General features: G+C 50.3%; 1 protein-coding gene and 1 pseudogene across 2 annotated transcripts; both read right to left on the bottom strand.

Moving 5' to 3' along the window:
- Positions 1-44: 44 nt before the first annotated feature.
- LOC103642918 (sulfite oxidase) lies at positions 45-3526 on the bottom strand. 2 transcript variants are annotated; one of them, NM_001353338.1, is made up of 12 exons: positions 3203-3428; positions 2565-2680; positions 2412-2474; positions 2282-2318; positions 2101-2182; positions 1631-1749; positions 1448-1543; positions 1142-1252; positions 963-1064; positions 816-863; positions 489-704; positions 45-410 (listed from the first exon to the last, which is right to left on the bottom strand). In NM_001353338.1, the coding sequence occupies exons 1-12, from the start codon at positions 3275-3277 to the stop codon at positions 282-284; spliced, it is 1194 nt and encodes a 397-aa protein (NP_001340267.1). In that variant the 5' UTR covers positions 3278-3428; the 3' UTR covers positions 45-281. The 2 variants fall into 2 exon arrangements, with proteins under 2 accessions (NP_001340267.1, XP_008664305.1); XM_008666083.4 differs by lacking the exon at positions 1448-1543 and having other exon boundaries at positions 57-410; positions 3203-3526.
- An 819-nt stretch (positions 3527-4345) lies between these two features.
- On the bottom strand, positions 4346-20042 carry LOC103645171 (uncharacterized; annotated as a pseudogene).
- Positions 20043-20345: the final 303 nt, after the last annotated feature.

The raw sequence follows: 20345 nt of genomic DNA, 5'->3' as shown, positions 1-20345 counted from the left end.
AGAGCTGCCATTTGCCCAAAGAACAGTTCTATGCTGCGATAGTATTTTCAAACGCAGAATGCAATGGATATTTCTCGATATCAAACCTGACCAACCAAAAAAAAACCGCAGCAGCTGACATTTACACAGAAACCAAGTGAGCTCAAATCCCATAATGACACAGCCACAACACTCGTACAACCTTACTCCACAGACGCATAAAGTTGAAGTGACTAATTATTATTCAGGGACAATGGTAAAGTGAGTGTGCTTTCTCCAAGTGGTCAGCTGCGTACTTAATTTCACAGCTTAGATCTTTCAACGCACGAAGATCTCTGGATTTTGATCCGATGCCAAGACGTGTTGAGGATTCCCCTCAGATTCCATATGTCTTCTACCTTCTCGGGCTGAACGTTTGCAGCTGAGTCCACCTGTACCCACACAAGATGTATTTCTCACAAACTGTTCTAAGTTGAGTGAAATAGTGTGTCAAGATAGACTTCACTTACCGCCTTAACTACGATCTCAGGATTCGCTGGTACGTCTAATGTGGCCTCAAAGAGAACCCAAGCCCACTTATCACTTTGAGGTCCATCTGACACATACGCCACATTGTCTTTCTGGTATCTACGAGCCTCGACCCAGGTCTTACCCCCATCAGCTGATACATCCACTCTCTCAATGCCACGGCCACCACCTGAAAGTGCATATCCAGCAATCCTAGCCTGCAGCGAGCAAAGCATAGCGGTGTGTGAAGAAAAATTCTTTGAAATCTGCCCATGGTACTCGCACAGGATTCAGTCTCAGAGTATGTGTTGTTATGGAAACATACTGACCTGTCCTTCCTTGATAACATCTACATCTTCCAGTGTACAGATAGCAGACTAGACGATCAAAGTAAGCGAACATAGTAAGTTCTTCAGAAACCTAGCAGCACATATCAGCAATGACGAACCACTGATGCATGCACGCAGCATACCTACCTGCACAGGGAAATCCATCTGTGGCCTTCTAGTTGACCAGTTAATGTTGTCCCAGTCCACGGTTGGCGGAAACATTTTGTAATCTTTTTGCATAAAAAACCCCTGGTTAAGAATAGCAGTCAGTTTTGAACACAGAAAATAAAGACGATAAAGGCATTGTATCCGTAGTTTCGGAAAACCTGGCATTCCTCCTCTTTTACGTTGATACTGTCCAGCCATTTTACAGAGCGTGCACCAATAACTCCAGGTACAACAACCCGGAGCGGGTATCCGTGGTCTCGGTTGAGTACCTACACATGGTAGTTTATAGCACGAAAATTAAAAATAAATCCAGATTAAATGAATACTGAAAAGGCAAACAGGTAGCTGAATGGCACAACAGCATTAATAAAGAAACTACTGTTTTGAAGAATAACTTAAACATAATATCGAGACTGTTTGAAGTTGAATTTCAGTTATGCAAAGAAAAGTTATCTTCTGTCCACCTCTCCATTCATTTCATATGCAAGTAATACATCGGCATCAGGATTTGTTGCCTGATTTAATGGAATAGATGCCGTATAAGGACCACCTTTTTCCTCCTGACACAGTGACACAAACAATAAGACACTAGCAGGGAGGCTTTGCCATAAAAGTGATTGCCAGTCAATAAGGATCAGCACACTCACTTTACACTTGTCAACGCTAACAAACTCAACGTGTTTCCCTCCTAGAGACGTGACTGAACTGAGTTTTGGTATTCCAACTAGCTCAAGGACATCAGATAGTTTGGCACCTCCCCAAGTTGCTGGAACCATACAAAACATCAGTAGATATACTATTGTTAGGAATCATTTTAGTCAAGAAGCAAATGCAAAGTGCTAGTATCTAGAATTAAAAAAATTATGAGGGCAATCAGAAGACAGAATTTTTCAGTGTTGCATATGATCCGGTAGCACATGTGTTATTAATTAGTTGATATGAGAGTTCATGAGGTTCACCCAAACTGCTAGTTTGATACTAGAGTAATCAGTAAGGGCTTATTCCTAGTCTAGAACTCATAAGATTTCACATAATCACAGGTGTTACTACCCTTGAGCATTAACACGAGCATACCACTAATGGGTTCACCAAAGGCAGTTCTGGACTCGTCACTTACCAGTTCCAAGAGCAGATATGTCCCACCCAACACCTCTCACTTTCCGTACGTTACTCATCGCAGTCCTCCTGTTTCCTGCACACTGTAAATGACAGGATCGTAATGTTATACACCTAGGTTATTAGCCATACTAACATATATGTGTCACAGAATGATTAGTTGGGCAATCATATATATGAACCTGTAAAGTTGCTGTGACATTGTACTTTGGAAGAGACCTGAATGCAAAGTTTTGTGTCAATTATTCAATCAAGAGCAAAGAACACTCATATCACATTATTAGTCACTAGAATAAAACCATTAAACATTACCAAATGTCAGCCATCGATAGCTGAATGGACTTGTTGACGAGACCAGAAATGGAAACAGTGTATCTGTCGATCCATTCATATAAAGTGTCAGTGTTTGGTAAACTGTAACATATCACAATGATAAATGAGAATTCACAGCTTGTGCTGAGAAACCTTGAGAGGTCCTCGACTTTAGGGATGGGTCCATGATTCCTCTTGTAGAAGAAATCCACTGGGGTGATGTAAGATGCGACTAGCTCTGATCGGTGAGGCTCAGCATTGAATGGCTCCTGCAAACAGAATGATGCTCGCTGATTACCCCCGTTTCGGTGTCTTACTGTGTAGTTTATGAATAATTCCTACTAAAATATAAACTCATTCAGGAAAAGCTCTTGGCACTCTTACAATTATCCAGAAATAGCTTCGCAGACACACACACTGCACCATTCTGGCAACAATAGAGAACTAGTATATCCAATCCAAGTGCCGCGCACTGCGGCCGAAATTACATACCCGTTCGCCTTGTTACTAGAATGAAACTGCAGCCTATTTCCACACTGATCAGAGACTACAAAACCTCGTGCTGCATCACGCTTTGCTAATCACTGCGCAAACGGGCAGCGGAGCGCTACCCGCTGCTGCGCAGCACCAACGGCGGCGGTCTGATCAACGCGCCGGTGCCGTAGATGCCCTCGGACGCGTCCGGGCCAAGCCACAAACGAATCCGCCGATTGCCATCGACGCGAAAGCGACACCACAAGGCACCAACCCAACCCAATCACTCAAATCTCCGGGGGGGTAGTAGTGCTGACCTTGGAGTTGATCTTGAGGGCCGGGTGACGCGGCGGCTCCTCCGCGTAGTCGGACGGTGCCGTGAGCCCGGGCATCTTCGCTAGCCTCCGCGGTGCGCTCCCTGGAGGTCCGGTCCCGGCTGCTCGCTCTGCTCCGCGAAACGAAGGAGGTGAGGAGAAGAGAACGAGACGAGAGGAGACGATGACACCGAGACAGCCAACGCCGCGGCCTCGAAGTGGGCTCCCCTGGCCCCTGCTTTGTTTGGTGTGTGGTGAGTGGTGACTCGGCGACGAGGGCGAGGCCGGCGGCCCCGCCCGAGCCCCGACCTAATATTTCCGTGACATGACATGTGGGCTCCTCGACGACACTCAGAAAATATTCCTGCCTTGGATTAGAGAGGACAATGGTAACCGAAACCTAAATAACTGACGGATTTTATATAGAATAATTTCTCTATTTATGGATATTTTAATAGCCAAGAACCTCTATCCATTGGTTAGACAGGTACAGGTTGGTACTACTTATACCTGTCTATCTATAGGTAACTAGGTACGTACCCGTGCGATGCTACGAAACACAAATTGATGAGTGTATAACAGCTCAGGACCTTGACGACGGGCAACATGAGCATAATGTTGACGATAAAATTCGTGCTTAAACATAATATGGAATGATATAAATACGTAATATTATTATAAATTGAATTTATGTAGAACAAATATTATCAATATCGCATAAATTATTTCTAAAGAGTAAATATAGAATGTTTAATCATAAGCAAATGTCGACACCTTGTAAACTAATCTAATTTTTTAGAAATGTCGATAAGTCTCTGTTATTAGTGAAAACGAGATAGGGAGAATGATAGTCGTTGATACTTTATCATAGGGATGTCCTATTTATATTCACATGAAGGGACACATCCTAAGTAGTATATCAATTGGGAAAAATCTGACACACCCCTTGTATTGGTCACAATTGCAATATTTTGTAACAACGTGGAGACAGAGGCAAGCACCGTCGCGTGTGTCACAGGTACTTGTGCAGCACCGGCCCCGTCTACCACACAACCGGTCCAGATGTTCAGTCCACTCCACTCGCACGTAGGGAAAAGCAACACGGACAGAAGAGCCTCGTCGCGCGCGGCCAACTGGCCACTGCAGTTAGGATAGGCTGCTGCCTGCCTGCCTGTGCAGGCAGCTCTCTGCTCGTGACAACGGGCCACTGCAGCTAGGATAACAGAGGGAGCTGAGCAGAGCTGTGGACTGCGAAGGACAGACAGCACAGCACGGCCCGACCGCACAGGGACACAGCTAAAATTTCTCCGTGGCCCACATGCTCCGGCTCCACGCTCTCTTGGTTCAGCGGCCCGGTGTGGGATCTTCTGCCTGGCTTCCGGCGTCGAGTTCTCTCTCTGTGGCTGCCGTTCTCCCTCGTGCGAACGTACTGTGTGCTAAAGTCGAGGCTCCTGCTATAGCTTTATTCATGTAGAATCCTACGTCAATCCAGATAGGAGTTGGAAGCATAAGTGCTTTTTTAGGGGAGGGCTAGACACTGGAACTTGCTTGGTTTAGCAACTCTGCTTCGCCTGTAATGCGCCCACTTTTAAGCTTCGCGATGGGTGCAGTGCAGTGCACACACCAAGCCAAAGGGTCCGTTAACTGCACGAGTCTAGCTTATTTCTCTCTTTCTGTCAGATCATACAACTTAACAAAAGGTACTCTAGTTCACTTAAGCAAAAAATTTAGGCGGATCCAGTAACCCCAAGGGATTAGAACTTGCATCCTAGCGGTGCGAATGATCCTAGCTTCTTCTTTTTTGTTTTGTTTTTTTTTGGGTACCAGCAGCATCTGATGGAACAAAATAATGGTCGTAAACACTTCTGTCAGCTCCACGTCGGATTGGACCATGAACCGCTCGATCCTGCCGACCGCCTCGGCGTCCGCGCCCCCCATGGCGTCGCTGGAGTCTAGCAGGGACACGCAAGGCTGGAACGCCTGTAGCAGGTGCGTGGCGAACGACAGCTCCGTGCGGTCGCAGCCGCGGTCCACGGACACCACCACCTTGGTGACGAGCCGCTTCACGAGGCGGAGCACGGCCGCCATTGCGGCCACGTGGGCTGACCCCACGGGGAGGTGGACGGCCACGGCGTCGCCGCTGGTGATGGCCACCAGCTCCGCGGGATCCAGGGCGTCCACGTTGTACGTCGCGAACTGGAGGAACATGCCGAGCTCGCGGGCGAAGCCCGACAGGTTCTCGTGGATGAGGTTCAGCTCCAGCAGGTGGTGCGACGCCGGCGACACCAATGCAGTCCCCTTGAGCGTCGCCGCGGGGCAGCACTACGCCAGCTCCTGCATCAGCGACGCACACTGCTCGCCCGTGCCGATGTCCAGGTCCAGCACGTGGATGCGGCCGGCGGCCCCAAGCTCGTCCAGCACAGCCTGCAGGTGAGGTGCGCGAACTGGAGCACGGGGGCCACCTCGGAGAAGGCCTTGTACGCGCCGGCCATCGGGTGGGTCGCTTCGGCTACGGCGCCGCGTCCAGGGACGGGTGCGAGCCGAAGAAGTTGGGCGTGTGGCCGAAGGGCACCGGCTTGGCGTCCTCCATGGTCGGCGCGAACGGCATGGTGGAACCGAACGCCAGCGACATCATGGACGGCGCGTGGTCCAGCTCAAGGACCGGCGAGTCCATGACAGACCCCATGGCCGCAGACGCGTCCTCGCCGCCGATGATCCACCTGAGGAAGGTGTGGTCGGGGGCGAGCCCCGGCGGCGCCACGGCGTCGGCGATGTCCCACCCCTCGCCGGCGCCAAGGCCCATGTCAAGCGGCGTGAGCTGCCACTCCTCCTTGCCCCTCGCCACGGCCTCCTCCGCCCCTCCTTCCCCTGGCCATGCCACCGCCACCGGCGGCGGGGAGACGTTCTTGGCGTTAGCACCGGCGACGGCCGCCGCACCGACGGGGAGGGAGTGGCGAACTAAAGCGGGGCTGGTGGTCGGAGACCAGGGTGATGCCGATTGGTGGAATGGGCCACGGTCGACGACGGGAACAAGGACCCGGCGAAGAGGTCGGGAGGACAGGGGTGGGAGCGGCGGGGCCGTGGGGATATCACGAGCGGGCCAAGGATTCGGAGGATAGTGGAGCCGCGGAGGATCCCTAGAATGACGCCTTCCATCGACGGAGCGCGAGCGTGGGGCGATGATGGCGGAGGCAGGGATGGAGAGTCCCTGAATGGCGCGACCGAGATTCTGGGAGGGAAGCGAGAGGCAGAACAACGGCTGCGGGGGCAACGAAGGCGCGGTTGCTGCGGGGGCTGCGGCACATGCGTGCGAAGGCGCGGTTGCTGCGGGAGGGACGAGCGCGGGAGGGACGAGCGCGGCAGGGGCGTTGGATGCGGGTTGGACGGTCTGGATGCGGCAGAACGTGCACCACGGTTGGCTGTGAACGCCTACAATAGGTACTTAATTAGTAGTAGAGATTATATCCGCATCAATGCACTATAACCATCTAATAGAGTCTATCTTAACTAAAATAAAACCCTTCTCTAACTATCTTTTGTCTAGCTACTAAATTATGTCATCATATGATTTGTTATACGTGAAATTTAACTTGTTTTGTATGTTTATAATATTTTGAGTGATGGTATATTCGAATTTAAGACTTTCCTAACGGGTACGGGTTACCCGACCGCGCAGGTACGGGTATGGGTAAGATTTTATACCCTCGATAATATATGGATAACCTGATAGGTAGAATTTTTTTGATGGCTACATATATGGAATGGTACTACTCGACGAATATGTACCCGTTACCTTCCCTACTTTCAATGTTTCTGTAGGCTGGAATATGGGCTTCAGCCTAACTTTGTAATGGGTCCAAATTTCAGGCCCAAATCATCCGATAAAATTAGTAGATGGGACAGGTTGCCGTTTTCTTGAAACTTGAATGGAAATTTGAGGTCTTGGATATCGAATCAGAACTCAGAAGAGAGGGTTTCTCGTCTTTTAGTGTCGGCGTTTCGACCCCGGGGGGTCCCTGGACCGACGAGTAAAATTGTCGCTGCGTGTCCCAGCCCATATGGGTCGGCGCGAGATGGAACACAAGGGGGGAGAACCGCGGCTCGTGTTATCCTGCGCCCAGGGCGGATGCGCTTGCAGTAGGAGGTTACAAGCGTTCGCGAGGGAGAGAGAGAGCCTGTTCGTCGGCTCGTCCTCCCGCGCGACCACCCACCCGTATGAGGGCCCTGGACCTTCCTTTTATAGATGTAAGGAGAGGGTCCAGGTGTACAATGGGGGTGTAGCAATATGCTAACGTGTCCGGCAGAGAGGAGCCAGAGCCCTATGTACATGCCAACGTGGCTGTCGGAGAGGTGCTAGAGCCCTGTGCATGCGGTGTCGTGGCCGTCGGAGGAGCGCTTGAGCCCTGTAGAAGCACAGCTGTCGGGGCTGCCGGGACCTTGCTGACGTCTCCTTGCTTCCGTAGGGGGCTGAGAACCGCCGTCGTCATGGGCGCACGTGGGGTGCCATCATTACTTGTTTACCGGGGCGAGCCAGGTGGGACGCCGGTCTTGTTCCCCGTAGCCTGAGCTAGCTAGGGGTAGGGCAATGATATACCCCCTGTGGCGTGATCGGTCCGAGCCCAAGGTCGGGCGAGGCGGAGACTCCTCCTGAGGCCGAGGCCGGGGTTGGGTGAGGACGCGATTCCTTCTGAGGTCGGGGCCGAGATCGAGCCCTGGGGTCGGCGAGGCGAAGACCATCCTCCAAGGTCGAGGTTGAGGCCGAGCCCTGGGGTCGGGCGAGGCGGAGACCATCCTCCGAGGTCGAGGTTGAGGCCGAGCCCTAGGGTCGGGCAAGGCGGAGACCACCTTCTGAGGCCGAGGCCCAAGGTCGGGCGAGGCGGAGCTTCCTGTTGTGCCTGAGGCTGGACTTAGTTGTTGTCAGCCTCACCCTGGCGGGTGGCACAGCATTCGGAACGGGGCAGGCGACGCTGTTTTCCTTTCAGGTCGGTCAGTGGAAGGGCGAAGTGACTGCGGTCACTTCGGCCCTGCCGACTGAGGAACGTGCGTCAGGATAAGGTGTCAGGCGATCCTTGCATTGAATGCTCCTGCGATACGGTCGGTTGGCGAGGCGATCTAGCCAAGGTTGCTTCACTGCGAAGCCTGCCCGAGCTGGGCCTCGAGCGAGTCGAGGGTGCGCCCGTTGCTTAGGGAGGCCCTCATGCGAGGCGTGAATTCGCCTGGGACTACTGTTCCTGCCCGAGGTTGGGCTCGGGCGAGGCGAGATTGTGTCCCTTGAGTAGACGGAGCCTTGACCTGAATTGCGCCCATCAGTCTCTGCAGCTTGCGCTGATGGTGATTACCAGCCGAGTTTAGGAGTGTTGGGGGTACCCCTAATTATGGTACCCGACAGTAGCCCCCGAGCCTCAAAGGGAGTGTTGGTACTCGCTTGGAGGCTTTGTCGCACTTTTTTGCAAGGGGACCGACCTTTCTCGGTTACATTTTGTTCCGGTGGGTGCGCGCGAGCGCACCCGCCGGGTGTAGCCCCTGAGGCCTCGGAGGAGTGGTTTGACTCCTTTGAGGTCTTAATGCTTTTCGTGATGCCTTGGTCGGTCTGGTTGTTCCCTTATGCGATCTGATGGTAGCCCGGGTGCATGGTCGGGTTCCGAGTTCTCAGGCTGGTCTGTTGACGTTGTCAACGGTTTGGCCGTAGCCAGGTTTGCGAGAGCAGCCCCCGAGCCTCTGCATGGAGCGAGAGGACGATCAAGGGCTGACTCGACTTTTATCATACGCCACTTCGTCGCCTTTCCGCAAGGAGGGGGGAAGCGCCATGTTGCCCCTGGGGGCGCCGAACATGGTGTCTCCAGTGAGTTGCTAACGGGTGATCCGAGTGGACGCCCGTGCCCCGTTCGATAAGGGTCGGCTAGTGGCCCAGAGGCGCGCTCCAAAAGTACCTGCAGGTGATTTGCCGGACCCGGCCCCGTTCGATTGGGTCCAAGGGCTCGATGCCTCCCTCTGGTGGGATTCCGTTACAAAATCGCTCCTGCTGGTCTCGGAAATGTCCTAGGGTACCTCGGGAGCGTAGCCCGAGCCTCGACCATGTATCGGACATACCCAGAGTCATCCCTCGCTCTACGTGCTCTGGGGCGACCGTCGAACCCTTCGCGGGGCCAGCCTTTGAACCCCTGATCAGTAGTGGGCGCGGAGCCCGAGTGCTCTGAGGCGGCTGTTGAACACTTCCAAGGGGCCAGCCTTCGAACCTCTGATCAGTAATGAGCCTGAAGCCCAAGTGCTCTGGGGCGGCTGTCGAACCCTTCCGAGGGGCTAGCCTTCGAACCCCTGATCAGTAGGAGGGCTCGGGGCCCGCTTCCTTCGCGGAGAAGGATCCCTTTCGGAGTATCCCCTTTCCTGATCCCTGTAGCAAGAGAGAGAAAGGGGAGAAGGAAAAGGATATGAATTCAAACGGCGTGGCGCACCTTTTTTGACGCAGTCATCATGGCGGAGGTGAAACGTCGCCCGCTTTGCCTGCCAAAGGCGTCGTTTGCCCTGCCGCAAAGTTAATGCGACGGGACGAGTGGTTCGCGGGGCGGTCGTTGCGTGAGCCGTTCGAGGGACGGAACACGGGCGCGTCGTCTTCACGCCGTGGGAGAGGGCTCCTCTGCTGCTCCAGGAGGGGACGTGAGCCTACAGACGATTTGACTGCTGCTTCCGCTCGCGTGCCGCCGCCATTACTGCCGGCCCACTTTTGGCCATATCGACCGTCGCGTCTTCTCCCGCAGCTGACTGACCCGTGACCGATGTGCTCGGTTGGCATTGCTGGGCCATGCGCAGGGTTGCCTCGAGTCGCGGCACCGGTTCCATAGTCGAGAAGGCACGGCATTGGCGCAAGTGGCGGTGCAGTTTTTCGCACGTAGTAACCGGCGCGCCGGTTACATGACGTGTGGGCCTGGGCCTCCATGCTGGATGCGTTGAAGTCGAAGGCGTGTGAAAGGGAATTAGGCTTACACCTAGTTCCTATATAATTTTTGGTGGTTGAATTGCCCAACACAAACATTTGGACTAACTAAGTTTGCCCAAGTGTATGGATTACACAGGTGTAAAAGGTTCACACTCAGCCAATAAAAAGACCAAGTTTTGGATTCAACAATGGAGCTAAGTGGGAACCGAAGGCCCTCTGGTCTGGGATCACCGGACTGTCCGGTGTACACCGGACAGTGTCCGGTGCACCAGAGGACTCCAGCTCAAACTCGCCACCTTCGGGAATTTCCAGAGACACTCGCGCTATAATTCACCGGACTGTCCGGTGTGCACCGGACTGTCCGGTGCAACTCCGGAGCAACGGCTATCTCCGCGCCAACGGCTCTCTACCGCGCATTTAATGCGCGCTCTGCGCGCGCAGATGTCAGGCACGCCCACTCCGGCACACCGGACAAGGAACAGTGCATGTCCGGTGTGCACCGGACACCCAGGCGGGCCCACAAGTCAGAATCTCCAACGGTCAGAATCCAACGGCAGTGATGACGTGGCAGGGGGCACCGGACTGTCCGGTGTGCACCGGACTGTCCGGTGCGCCATCGAGCAGACAGGCTCCCAACGGCCACATTTGGTGGTTGGGGCTATAAATACCCCAACCACCCCACCATTCATTGCATCCAAGTTTTTCAGCTTCCAACCACTATACAATAGCTAGCATTCATTGCAAAGCACACCAAAAGAGATCAAATCCTCTCCCAACTCCACACAAAGCATTAGTGTTCATTTGAGCTCTTGCGCTTGGATCGCTTCTTTTCTTTCGCATTCTTTCTTGTGATCAAACACTCACTTGTAATTGAGGCAAGAGGCACCAATCGTGTGGTGGCCCTTGCGGGAAGTTTGATTCCCAAGTGATTTGAGAAGAGAAGCTCACTCGGTCCAAGGGACCGTTTGAGAGAGGGAAGGGTTGAAAGAGACCCGGCCTTTGTGGCCTCCTCAACGGGGAGTAGGTTTGAGAGAACCGAACCTCGGTAAAACAAATTCGCCTGTCTCACTTGATTATTCGCTTGCGATTTGTTTTGCGCCCTCTTTCGCGGACTCGATTATATTTCTAACGCTAACCCGGCTTGTAGTTGTGATCATTTTTGAGATTTTCAGTTTCGCCCTATTCACCCCCCCCCCCTCTAGGCGACTATCAATTGGTATCAGAGCCCGGTGCTTCATTAGAGCCTAACCGCTCGAAGTGATGTCGGGAGATCACGCCAAGAAGGAGATGGAGACCGGCGAAAAGCCCACTACAAGCCACGGGAGCACTTCATCGGAAGAGTCCCGCACCAAGAGGAAGGAGAAGAAGAAGGACTCCTCCAAACGGAAGGAGAAAAAGTCTTCCTCTTCTCACCACAAAGAGAAGAAGGAAAAATCTTCTTCCCACAAGCCGCATCGGAAAGGCGACAAGCACAAGAGGATGAGGAAAGTGGTCTACTACGAGACCGACACTTCATCAACATCGACCTCCGACTCCGATGCGCCCTCCGTCACTTCTAAGCGCCAAGAGCGCAAGAAGTATAGTAAGATCCCCCTACACTACCCTCGCATTTCCAAACATACACCTTTACTTTCCGTCCCATTAGGCAAACCACCAACTTTTGATGGTGAAGATTACGCTAGGTGGAGCGATTTAATGCGATTTCATCTAACTTCGCTCCACAAAAGCATATGGGATGTTGTTGAGTTTGGTGCACAGGTACCGTCAGTAGGGGATGAGGACTATGATGAGGATGAGGTGGCCCAAATCGAGCACTTCAACTCTCAAGCAACAACAATACTCCTCGCCTCTCTAAGTAGAGAGGAGTATAACAAAGTACAAGGGTTGAAGAGCGCCAAGGAGATTTGGGATGTGCTCAAAACCGCGCACGAGGGAGACGAGCTCACCAAGATCACCAAGCGGGAAACGATCGAGGGGGAGCTCGGTCGGTTCCGGCTTCGCAAAGGGGAAGAGCCACAACACATGTACAACCGGCTCAAGACCTTGGTGAATCAAGTGCGTAACCTCGGGAGCGTAAAGTGGGATGATCACGAGATGGTTAAGGTTATTCTAAGATCTCTTATTTTCCTTAACCCTACTCAAGTTCAATTAATCCGTGGTAATCCTAGATATACTAAAATGACCCCCGAGGAAGTTATCGGGAATTTTGTGAGTTTTGAGTGCATGATCGAAGGCTCGAGGAAGATCAACGAGCTTGATGATGCCACCACATCCGAAGCTCAACCCGTTGCATTCAAGGCAACGGAGGAGAGGAAGGAGGAGTCTACACCAAGTCGACAACCAATAGACGCCTCCAAGCTCGACAATGAGGAAATGGCGCTCGTCATCAAGAGCTTCCGCCAAATCCTCAAGCAAAGGAGGGGGAAGGATTACAAGTCCCGCTCCAAGAAGGTTTGCTACAAGTGTGGTATGCCCGGTCATTTTATTGCTAAATGTCCCATATCTAGTGACAGTGACCGAGGCGACGACAAGAAGGGGAGAAGAAAGGAGAAGAAGAGGTACTACAAGAAGAAGGGCGGCGATGCCCATGTTTGTCGGGAATGGGATTCCGACGAAAGCTCAAGCGACTCCTCCGACGACGAGGACGCCGCCAACATCGCCGTCACCAAGGGACTCCTCTTCCCCAACGTCGGCCACAAGTGCCTCATGGCAAAGGACGGCAAACGGAAAAAGGTTAAATCTAACTCCTCCACTAAATATGAATCTTCTAGTGATGATAATGCTAGTGATGAGGAGGATAATTTGCGTTCCCTTTTTGCCAACCTTAACATAGCTCAAAAGGAAAAATTAAATGAATTAGTTAGTGCTATTCATGAAAAGGATGACCTTTTGGATTCCCAAGAGGATTGTCTAATTAAAGAAAACAAGAAACATGTTAAGGTTAAAAAGGCTTATGCTCTTGAAATTGAAAAATGTGAAAAGTTATCTAGTGAGATAAGCACTTGCCGTGAGATGATTGACAACCTTAGAAATGAAAATGCTAGTTTAAATGCTAAGGTTGATTCTCATGTTTGTAATGTTTCAATTCCCAATCCTAGAGATAATAATGATGATTTGCTTGCTAGGATTGAAGAATTAAACATTTCTCTTGCTAGCCTTAGATTAGAGAATGAAAATTTGATTGCTAAGGCTAAAGATTTTGATGTTTGCAAAGTTACAATTGCCGATCTTAGAGATAAGAATGATATACTTCGTGCTAAGATCGTTGAACTTAATTCTTGCAAAACCTCTACATCTACCATTGAGCATGTTACTATTTGTACTAGATGTAGAGATATTGATGTTGATGCTATTCATGATCACATGATTTTAATTAAGCAACAAAATGATCACATAGCTAAACTAGATGCTAAAATTGCCGAGCACAACTTAGAAAATGAGAAATTTAAATTTGCTCGTAGCATGCTTTATAATGGGAGACGCCCTGGCATTAAGGATGGCATTGGCTTCCAAAGGGGAGACAATGTCAAACTTAATGCCCCTCCTAAAAATTTGTCTAACTTTGTTAAGGGCAAGGCTCCCATGCCTCAGGATAACGAGGGTTACATTTTGTACCCTGCCGGTTATCCCAAGAACAAAATTAGGAGAATTCATTCCAGGAAGTCTCACTCTGGCCCTAATCATGCTTTTATGTATAAGGGTGAGACATCTAGCTCTAGGCAACCAACCCGTGCCAAGTTGCCTAGAAAGAAAACTCCTAATGCATCAAATGATCATGCCATTTCTTTTAAAACTTTTGATGCTTCTTATGTGCTTACTAACAAATCCGGCAAGGTCGTTGCCAAGTTTGTTGGGGGCAAACACAAGGGGTCAAAGACTTGTGTTTGGATACCCAAAGTTCTTGTTTCTAATGCCAAAGGACCCAAAACAGTTTGGGTACCTAAAGTCAAGAACTAAATTTGTTTTGTAGGTTTATGCATCCGGGGGCTCAAGTTGGATACTCGACAGCGGGTGCACAAACCACATGACAGGGGAGAAGAAGATGTTCTCCTCATATGAGAAAAACCAAGATCCCCAACGAGCTATCACATTCGGGGATGGAAATCAAGGCTTGGTCAAAGGATTGGGTAAAATTGCTATATCACCTGACCATACTATTTCCAATGTTTTTCTTGTCGATTCATTAGATTACAATTTGCTTTCCGTATCCCAATTATGTCAAATGGGCTACAACTGTCTATTCACTGATGTAGGTGTCACTGTCTTTAGAAGAAGTGATGATTCAATAGCATTTAAGGGAGTGTTAGAGGGTCAGCTATACTTGGTAGATTTTGATAGAGCTGAACTCGACACTTGCTTAATTGCTAAGACTAACATGGGTTGGCTCTGGCACCGCCGACTAGCCCATGTTGGGATGAAGAATCTTCACAAGCTTCTAAAGGGAGAACACATTTTAGGATTAACAAATGTTCATTTTGAGAAAGACAGGGTTTGTAGCGCATGCCAGGCGGGAAAGCAAGTTGGAACCCAACATCCACACAAGAACATCATGACGACCGACAGGCCGCTTGAGCTACTCCACATGGATCTATTCGGCCCGATTGCTTACATAAGCATCGGCGGGAGTAAGTATTGTCTTGTTATTGTGGATGATTATTCTCGCTTCACTTGGGTATTCTTTTTGCAGGAAAAATCTCAAACCCAAGAGACCTTAAAGGGATTCTTGAGACGGGCTCAAAATGAGTTCAACTTAAGAATCAAGAAAATAAGAAGCGACAACGGGACGGAGTTCAAGAACTCTCAAATTGAAGGCTTCCTTGAGGAGGAGGGCATCAAGCATGAGTTCTCTTCTCCCTACACACCTCAACAAAATGGTGTAGTGGAGAGGAAGAATCGAACTCTATTGGACATGGCAAGGACAATGCTTGATGAATACAAGACTTCGGATCAGTTTTGGGCCGAGGCGGTCAACACCTCTTGCTACGCCATCAACCGGTTATATCTACACCGAATCCTCAAGAAGACATCATACGAACTCCTAACCGGTAAAAAGCCCAACATTTCATATTTTAGAGTCTTTGGTAGCAAATGCTTTATACTTGTTAAAAGAGGTAGAAAATCTAAATTTGCTCCTAAGACTGTAGAAGGCTTTTTACTTGGTTATGACTCAAACACAAGGGCATATAGGGTCTTTAACAAGTCCACTGGACTAGTTGAAGTCTCATGTGACGTTGTGTTTGATGAGACTAATGGCTCTCAAATAGAGCAAGGTGATCTTGATGAGATAGGTGAAGAAGAGGCTCCATGCATCGCGCTAAGGAACATGTCCATTGGGGATGTGTGTCCTAAGGAATCCGAAGAGCCTCCAATTGCACAAGATCAACCATCCTCCTCAATGCAAGCATCTCCACCGACTCAAATTGAGGATGAAGCTCAAGTTGATGAAGTAGAAGATCAAGCAAATGAGCCACCTCAAGATGATGGCATTGAACAAGGGGGAGATGCAAATGAGGAAGACAAGGAGGATGAGGAACAAAGGCCGCCACACCCAAGAGTCCACCAAGCAATACAACGAGATCACCCCATCGACACCATCCTCGGCGACATTCATAAGGGGGTAACTACTCGATCTCGTGTTGCCCATTTTTGCGAACATTACTCGTTTGTCTCCTCTATTGAGCCACACAAGGTAGAGGAAGCACTCCAAGATTCGGATTGGGTGGTGGCGATGCAAGAGGAGCTCAACAACTTCACTAGGAATGAGGTATGGCATTTAGTTCCATGTCCTAACCAAAATGTTGTAGGAACCAAGTGGGTCTTCCGCAACAAGCAAGATGAGCATGGTGTGGTGACAAGGAACAAAGCTCGACTTGTGGCCAAGGGATACTCCCAAGTCGAAGGTTTGGATTTCGGTGAAACCTATGCACCCGTAGCTAGGCTTGAGTCAATTCGCATATTATTGGCCTATGCTACTTACCATGGCTTTAAGCTTTATCAAATGGACGTGAAAAGTGCCTTCCTCAATGGACCAATCAAGGAAGAGGTCTATGTTGAGCAACCTCCCGGCTTTGAAGACAGTAAGTATCCTAACCATGTCTATAAGCTCTCTAAGGCGCTTTATGGGCTCAAGCAAGCCCCAAGAGCATGGTATGAATGCCTTAGAGATTTCCTTATTGCTAATGGCTTCAAAGTTGGAAAGGCCGATCCTACACTCTTTACTAAAACTCTTGAAAATGACTTGTTTGTATGTCAAATTTATGTTGATGATATTATATTTGGGTCTACTAACGAGTCTACATGTAAAGAGTTTAGTAGGATCATGACACAGAAATTCGAGATGTCTATGATGGGGGAGTTGAAGTATTTCTTAGGATTCCAAGTGAAGCAACTCCAAGAGGGCACCTTCATCAGCCAAACAAAGTACACTCAAGACATTCTAACCAAATTTGGGATGAAGGATGCCAAGCCCATCAAGACACCCATGGGAACCAATGGGCATCTCGACCTCGACACGGGAGGTAAGTCCGTGGATCAAAAGGTATACCGGTCGATGATAGGTTCTTTACTCTATTTATGTGCATCTCGACCAGATATTATGCTTTCTGTATGCATGTGTGCAAGATTCCAAGCCGACCCTAAGGAAGCTCACCTTACGGCCGTAAAACGAATCTTGAGATATTTGGCTTATACTCCTAAGTTTGGGCTTTGGTACCCTAGGGGATCCACATTTGATTTGATTGGTTATTCGGATGCCGATTGGGCGGGGTGCAAAATCAATAGAAAGAGCACATCGGGGACTTGCCAGTTCTTGGGAAGATCCTTGGTGTCTTGGGCTTCAAAGAAGCAAAATTCGGTTGCTCTTTCCACCGCCGAAGCTGAGTACATTGCCGCAGGTCATTGTTGCGCGCAATTGCTTTGGATGAGGCAAACCCTGCGGGACTATGGTTACAAATTAACCAAAGTCCCTTTGCTATGTGATAATGAGAGTGCAATCAAAATGGCCGACAATCCCGTCGAGCATAGCCGCACTAAACACATAGCCATTCGGTATCATTTTCTTAGGGATCACCAACAAAAGGGAGATATCGAAATTTCATACATTAACACTAAAGATCAATTAGCCGATATCTTTACCAAGCCGCTTGATGAACAATCTTTTAACAAACTTAGGCATGAGCTAAATATTCTTGACTCTAGAAACTTCTTTTGCTAGATTGCACACATAGCTCATTTATATATCTTTGATCGTATCCCCTTCCTATGCTATGACTAATGTGTTTTCAAGTCTATTTCAAACCAAGTCATAGGTATATGGAAAGGGAATTGGAGTCTTCGGCGAAGACAAAAAGGCTTCCACTCCGTAACTCAACCTTCGCCGTCGCTACATACCACTCTCCATCCTTGGGGGAGAAAGCAAAAGGACTTCGTCTTTGGTATAATCTTAACTCATTTGTTTATGACCAAAGGGGAAGAAACTACCAGGCGGGCAATAATGATTCCGTTTTTGGCGATTCATGCCAAAAAGGGGGAGAAAGGAGCCCAAAGCAAAAGGACCGCACCACCACCAAATTCAAAAATCTAGTGTTGAATATTTATCAATTGATTATCCTATTGTGTTCAAAAGGGGGAGAAATTAGTATTTCAAAAATTAATATATAAAAACCCTCTTGAACACTAAGAGGAGGATCTCCTTTAAGGGGGAGAAAATTTCAAATCTTGAAAATGCTTTGCAAAAATCTTATTCATTTACCTTTGACTATTTGCAAAAGAACTTTGAAAATGTTTTACAAAAGAGTTTGCAAAAACAAAACATGTGGTGCAAGCGTGGTCCAAAATGTTATATAAGAAAGAAACAATCCACACATATCTTGTAAGTATTCATATTGGCTCAAATTCTAAGCAACCTTTACACTTACATTATGCAAACTAGTTCAATTATGCACTTCCATATTTGCTTTGGTTTGTGTTGGCATCAATCACCAAAAAGGGGGAGATTGAAAGGGAATTAGGCTTACACCTAGTTCCTATATAATTTTTGGTGGTTGAATTGCCCAACACAAACATTTGGACTAACTAAGTTTGACCAAGTGTATGGATTACACAGGTGTAAAAGGTTCATACTCAGCCAATAAAAAGACCAAGTTTTGGATTCAACAATGGAGCTAAGTGGGAACCGAAGGCCCTCTGGTCTGAGATCACCGGACTGTCCGGTGTACACCGGACAGTGTCCGGTGCACCACCGGACAGTGTCCGGTGCACCAGAGGACTCCAGCTCAAACTCGCCACCTTCGGGAATTTCCAGAGACACTCGCGCTATAATTCACCGGACTGTCCGGTGTGCACCGGACTGTCCGGTGCAACTCCGGAGCAACGGCTATCTCCGCGCCAACGGCTCTCTGCTGCGCATTTAATGCGCGCTCTGCGCGCGCAGATGTCAGGCACGCCCACTCCGGCACACCGGACAAGGAACAGTGCATGTCCGGTGTGCACCGGACACCCAGGCGGGCCCACAAGTCAGAAGCTCCAACGGTCAGAATCCAACGGCAGTGATGACGTGGCAGGGGGCACCGGACTGTCCGGTGTGCACCGGACTGTCCGGTGCGCCATCGAGCAGACAGGCTCCCAACGGCCACATTTGGTGGTTGGGGCTATAAATACCCCAACCACCCCACCATTCATTGCATCCAAGTTTTTCAGCTTCCAACCACTATACAAGAGCTAGCGTTCATTGCAAAGCACACCAAAAGAGATCAAATCCTCTCCCAACTCCACACAAAGCATTAGTGTTCATTTGAGCTCTTGCGCTTGGATCGCTTCTTTTCTTTCGCATTCTTTCTTGTGATCAAACACTCACTTGTAATTGAGGCAAGAGGCACCAATCGTGTGGTGGCCCTTGCGGGAAGTTTGATTCCCAAGTGATTTGAGAAGAGAAGCTCACTCGGTCCAAGGGACCGTTTGAGAGAGGGAAGGGTTGAAAGAGACCCGGCCTTTGTGGCCTCCTCAACGGGGAGTAGGTTTGAGAGAACCGAACCTCGGTAAAACAAATCCGCCTGTCTCACTTGATTATTCGCTTGCGATTTGTTTTGCGCCCTCTTTCGCGGACTCGATTATATTTCTAACGCTAACCCGGCTTGTAGTTGTGATCATTTTTGAGATTTTCAGTTTCGCCCTATTCACCCCCCCTCTAGGCGACTATCAGCGTGCATCCCCGTGGTGCAGTTGCACGCCACCTGCATGGCGGTCCGCCCTTTCAACCGCTGGTTTCGGCGAGGATGGAGGAGTGCTTGTAACCGCGGGGCGGTTATAGGCTCCGCGCGCGGCGGTTTGGCTTCTTCTGTTCCGGGCCAGCTTGCATGACGTGTGGGACCCAGCCCCCGTGTCGTAGGGGGAAGACTTAGTCCGCGACGCCTGAGGACGCGAGTGGGGAGAGTCGCCTTTAAAAAGGGATTGATCCCCCGGGTGGTAGCCATGCCTTCGCACTCCCCTCATGCATTGCGCCCTTCCTCCTTTTGTGCCCCCAGATGGGGAGCGCCCGCGTTGCTTTCATTTTGTTGTTGGAGGAGCGCAACCTCACGGAGGTTGGCACCCTTCAGCCATCGCTCGGCTTCAAGGATTTTCACCAGGCAGCCCGGCTGCATTCCCTCACCAATGGTCACGCAGGATGGTGACCACCGGTTCGATGGTGGGGAGAAGCAAGCCGGGCTGCAGCCTCTGCCCCGCCCTCAGCTTCAAGGATCTTCATCATCCTTGCTGGGGCGGGGAGCGAGGCGAGCCGGAGTTCTACCTCCCGCATGGGCCGGCGGGCCACCTCTTCCTTCAGCATTCAGGGGACAGGGCACTCACCGGCTTAGCGGAGGGGCGGACTTTGACAACGCGCTGGTCGGCCGCAAGCGTCGTCAGCTCCAGCATGCCTGGCTCGCTCGCTCAGCTGGCCCTGGCACTGCTTCCGGTGCCCCCTCCCATCGCTGGGCGCGGAGCGTGGTTGCCCTCCCACCGTACGGGCGGCTGTTGCGCCGTGCGCACCGGGGGACCGTCCAAGACGTCACACGCCGCTAGGGGCAGCATTCGTGTTCTTGGATTGTCTTGTCCTCGCTCCGGTACGACGCCTCCGTGCGAAGGTCGGTGCTTGCCCGTCCGCGAGGACTTGAGTGGGGATCTACCGGTGCAGGCTGGGGGCCACTCGAGGACAGACCTCCGGCTCTTTGGCTCTGA

This window comes from Zea mays, chromosome 1, assembly GCF_902167145.1.
Source record: "Zea mays cultivar B73 chromosome 1, Zm-B73-REFERENCE-NAM-5.0, whole genome shotgun sequence".
Taxonomy (NCBI): Eukaryota; Viridiplantae; Streptophyta; class Magnoliopsida; order Poales; family Poaceae; genus Zea; species Zea mays.
Note: the sequence above shows the minus strand (reverse complement) of the source record. Positions and strands in the feature narration are given on the sequence as shown.

What these genes read in the sequence shown, in the direction of transcription:
- LOC103642918 (NM_001353338.1), bottom strand. Translation starts at nt 3,277, where the DNA reads ATGCCCGGGCTCACGGCACCGTCCGACTACGCGGAGGAGCCGCCGCGT. An exon ending in CTATCGATGGCTGACATTTG is followed by an intron (nt 2,319 to 2,411) that starts GTAATGTTTAAT and finishes CTTTGCATTCAG; the next exon opens with GTCTCTTCCAAAGTACAATG. An exon ending in CTGAGATCGTAGTTAAGGCG is followed by an intron (nt 411 to 488) that starts GTAAGTGAAGTC and finishes GTGTGGGTACAG; the next exon opens with GTGGACTCAGCTGCAAACGT.